We start from the raw sequence: 3,485 nt of genomic DNA on the forward strand, positions 1-3,485 counted from the left end.
GTTTGGCTTACTGCCCTCCAGTGTACACAAGTTAAATCAGAGTTCTCGTTTTTCCAGTTCAGTTTTTGACTCTTCCAACTTCAAACACTGAAGGCAGCTTTTATTTTGTAGTAGTCTGAATATAAAAATCTAAAATTTAGTGTCCTAAAATTTCCCAGAATTCTTTGCAAAAATCCAGTGTGCATTGATACTCACTACACTGGCAAATACAGACCACAGTGCATGTGAAAAAATATTTTTAAATTCATTTATCAAATAAATATCCAAGTTTTCATCATCAGAACTTAGAGGATTCATCAACAGTTTTTGTCAAATGTTTGTATTTGTTAGGGCTTTACTTTGGGAATTCGGTGACGTCATATTTGCTGTTTAAAAAGAAAAAAGTAGTGAGCATGATGTCCAACTTGCTTTTAAAATCCAGGGAACTAGATAGTCCTGCACTATATAGATATTTTTTAGAAGTTAGGGAGGAATTCGGACATAGCCTTGGTTTTGGCTAAAGATAGAAGGTTACTACGGTAACCACATAACGAGTCACAAACAAGGTAAACAACTCCACTTGTCTGCAGTGCAAAAATGCTCAATAAACCAAAATAAACGAGGATTTTTGCTCTCATATTTTCCGTGGACATCACTGTCGCTTCAATGAAAATATTTCCTTTAGTTCCATTTTTTTTTTTGCACCAAATGGCTGCTTCACTTATTACGCTCACCAGCAAATGATTAAACTGAGGAGAAAGAAGTTGGGCTGAATCATTAAACACAGCTAAATAAAAAGTCACGCTTTCAGTCTTTATAAAAACCTGTTTGGTTCTGTTCCCACCGAACCTCCAATCGGCCCTTTAGAGTCCCTCAGGAAAATGGCACGTGATTCCTCAGCGGTCCGGGCTGTCACCAGTGCCTCGAATCAACCAGCTCAGGCCGCAAACTCAGCTTCTTCAGCGTCTCGTAGCCGACCACCATGACGATGGCGGTGGGCGTGGATGAAATGATGCGTGCGGACAGTCCTTTGGTCAACCCCCAGAAGCCCTCCTCGTGGATCAGCTGCTTGAACGTCTCAACCACCGAGGTCCTGCCTTCAACCTAAAATCAAAGAGTCCGCTTTGAGAAAAAACGGTTTATGGATAAATTGGGTTTCAAACCAATTAAGCCTCATTCCGATCATCTTTACAGCTATTTATTAGGGGGTGTGTATTGGCAAGAGTCTGGCGATATCCCGATATGTGACTCACGATACGTATCACGATATATATTTGGCTGAACATTGAAACATTTGGCTTTTGGTGAGGGTAGGTCTGCTAAACCCTTTCACACCACTGCATCAATATGTCATTTCACAGCCAAACACCTGGAACAGCACCACAAATATCAGAGAGAGACTGCTGCAGCTAAAAGGAAAGCTAGCAGCACTCGCTAGCTAGCCTGGCCGATGTGTTTAAAAAAACAAAAATGTTCACAATTAATAGTACTAGCGAACAGAATCACAAATAAGGTCGTGAGTTCATGGTTTTAGAAGACTGTGTGCAATTATAAGACAGAGATGTCATGGTTTCTTCCTTTTATTTTGAAGCTAAAGTAGTGTTGTTGACAAATTTGTCCTGGCCCCGGGTCATGTTGTTTACCTGGATAAATGCTTCCTGTTGTTCTATTAGCCCATCTGCTCTAAGAAATCCTGTTTTGATACGTTATAAACATTTACTTTATTTGAAAAACATGTGTTAAACTGATTCTTGGCTATTTATGCAATATTTAAGACACTGAAAAACGTATTTGATAACTCCTCTGAAACATGTTCTGTGTTTTGTCATGCATTTTAATTATTATTCGCGTTTGGAACAAATTTTCATTTTGGTGCATCCCTATTTTTAAACCAAAATCTACAACCTGTTTGTTCTAGGACATAGTTTCTGCAGAGCGGCAGGAGTTCAGTAGTTATTTCTTTCTGAGTTGTGGGTGGGATCATCAGCATCCATCTGTTTGTACTTTCTCCCACTAGCTTACAGCTCCTCACAACCCAACGCTAACATTAGAAGTACAACAAAACGGACGAGCAATATTGGAGCTTTCCAGACGTACAATTTGGATCCAGATACCAGCTCAGATGAGGAAAACAAAGACGTACACGGATCTATTTGTCTCTAAGGGGATGTGAGTAGAGAGAAGCAGGGAGATTGTAGTAACTTCTACATCACAAATCTGCTCCTGATTCACAACAAAACACCCAAAATGCAGGTTTAAGGTTACTATTCTTTATATATGTCCTCCATTGAGAGAAAAATGTCAGAAGAACAAATGAAAAACTCCATCTTTATTAGAGTGGGTCTTTAACAAAAGCTAAAATCTCAAGGGAAAATGAGAAAAGTTCCGGAGGATTTTCTACCTGCACTCTCGCTCGGACCACATCCATCGGGTTGGTGACGGTTGAAGCAGTAGCTGCGGCTAGAGGTCCCGCCATGGCTTGAAGGATCAGATGAGGGCAGTCACTGGGAGCCAGCTTAGAGAGCTGCTCTGTTGAAAAGCACACACACAAATATTAACATTGTGAAGAAACAAATTCTAACTAAAAACACAGAATCTGATAAAAATGGGAACCTAAAATTCAATGTTGACACATATTTCAATGATTGTTTGTCAAATTTAAACAATATTATACTTAATGGGTTTGCCACAAAAGTAAAAACAAAATTTATGTAACTTTAAAAACACAAAAACTGTCCTCTACCTCCTTTAAAAGAAAAACAAAAACTCAAACATCAAAAAAGAAAAAGCAAGCATGTGCAGCTTTACTGCCACAGCTCCTCACCAGCATAGAAGTGATAGAAAGGCCACCAGACAGCACTGTTTGGGATGTAAGTGAGCAGTGAAGCCACATATCCCCTGTAGAAGCCGGGCAGGCCGTCAGCAGCAAAGATCTGAGCCATAATGTTCCTGGTTTGACCAAAGACTTTCTTTGGCTTTCCAGTCTCTGGGTTGGACGTCAGTCGGAAGCGGGTGAGGTGTTGCCCCTGACCCTGCATCATCAGCTGCTGGGACACCACATCTATGGGCACGGTGATGCTCTGAGCCACCAGAGAGGCCGAGCCGCCCGCCACCAGCGACTTGACGGTGTTGTCGTTGGAATATTGCGATACGTACTTCCGCACCAGCTCGTAGGTGGTTATGTACGCCTGTCCTGAGATGAGCGTGAACGTGTTCACCATGAAGCCTCGGTACAGGCCTCGCACGCCCTCTGTCCGAAGGATCTTGAAGAAGGCGTCAAACGTGCCGCTGTAGAGGGACTTCCCCCTTTGCACCTGCAGCCGGGTGCGGATCAGGGTGGCCGGGTAGACGGTGGCCCGAATGGTCATCGTCATGAACACCCCAAAGGAGTAGAACTTCCTTTTGTCCAGGTCCTCCCATTCGATGATCTGGATATTTCGTTTCTGCTGCATCCTGTCAGTTTTGGGGGGGCCGCTCATCAAACTGAGACCTGCCTGAGAAAATAA

General features: G+C 42.4%; 1 protein-coding gene across 1 annotated transcript in view; it reads right to left on the reverse strand.

The window, feature by feature from the left end:
• Positions 1-6: 6 nt before the first annotated feature.
• Positions 7-3,485, reverse strand: part of LOC112160391 (solute carrier family 25 member 44) — a 5,646-nt gene continuing 2,167 nt past the window's right edge. Inside the window, exons 2-4 of the mRNA XM_024294865.2 lie at positions 2,804-3,473; positions 2,381-2,508; positions 7-1,083 (exon numbers count right to left, since the gene is read on the reverse strand). Coding sequence (XP_024150633.1) covers positions 892-1,083; positions 2,381-2,508; positions 2,804-3,458 — 975 coding nt within the window. The 5' untranslated portion in view covers positions 3,459-3,473 and the 3' untranslated portion in view covers positions 7-891. The remainder of the gene's footprint in view (positions 1,084-2,380; positions 2,509-2,803; positions 3,474-3,485) is intronic.

Source organism: Oryzias melastigma, linkage group LG3, assembly GCF_002922805.2.
Source record: "Oryzias melastigma strain HK-1 linkage group LG3, ASM292280v2, whole genome shotgun sequence".
Lineage (NCBI taxonomy): Eukaryota > Metazoa > Chordata > Actinopteri > Beloniformes > Adrianichthyidae > Oryzias > Oryzias melastigma.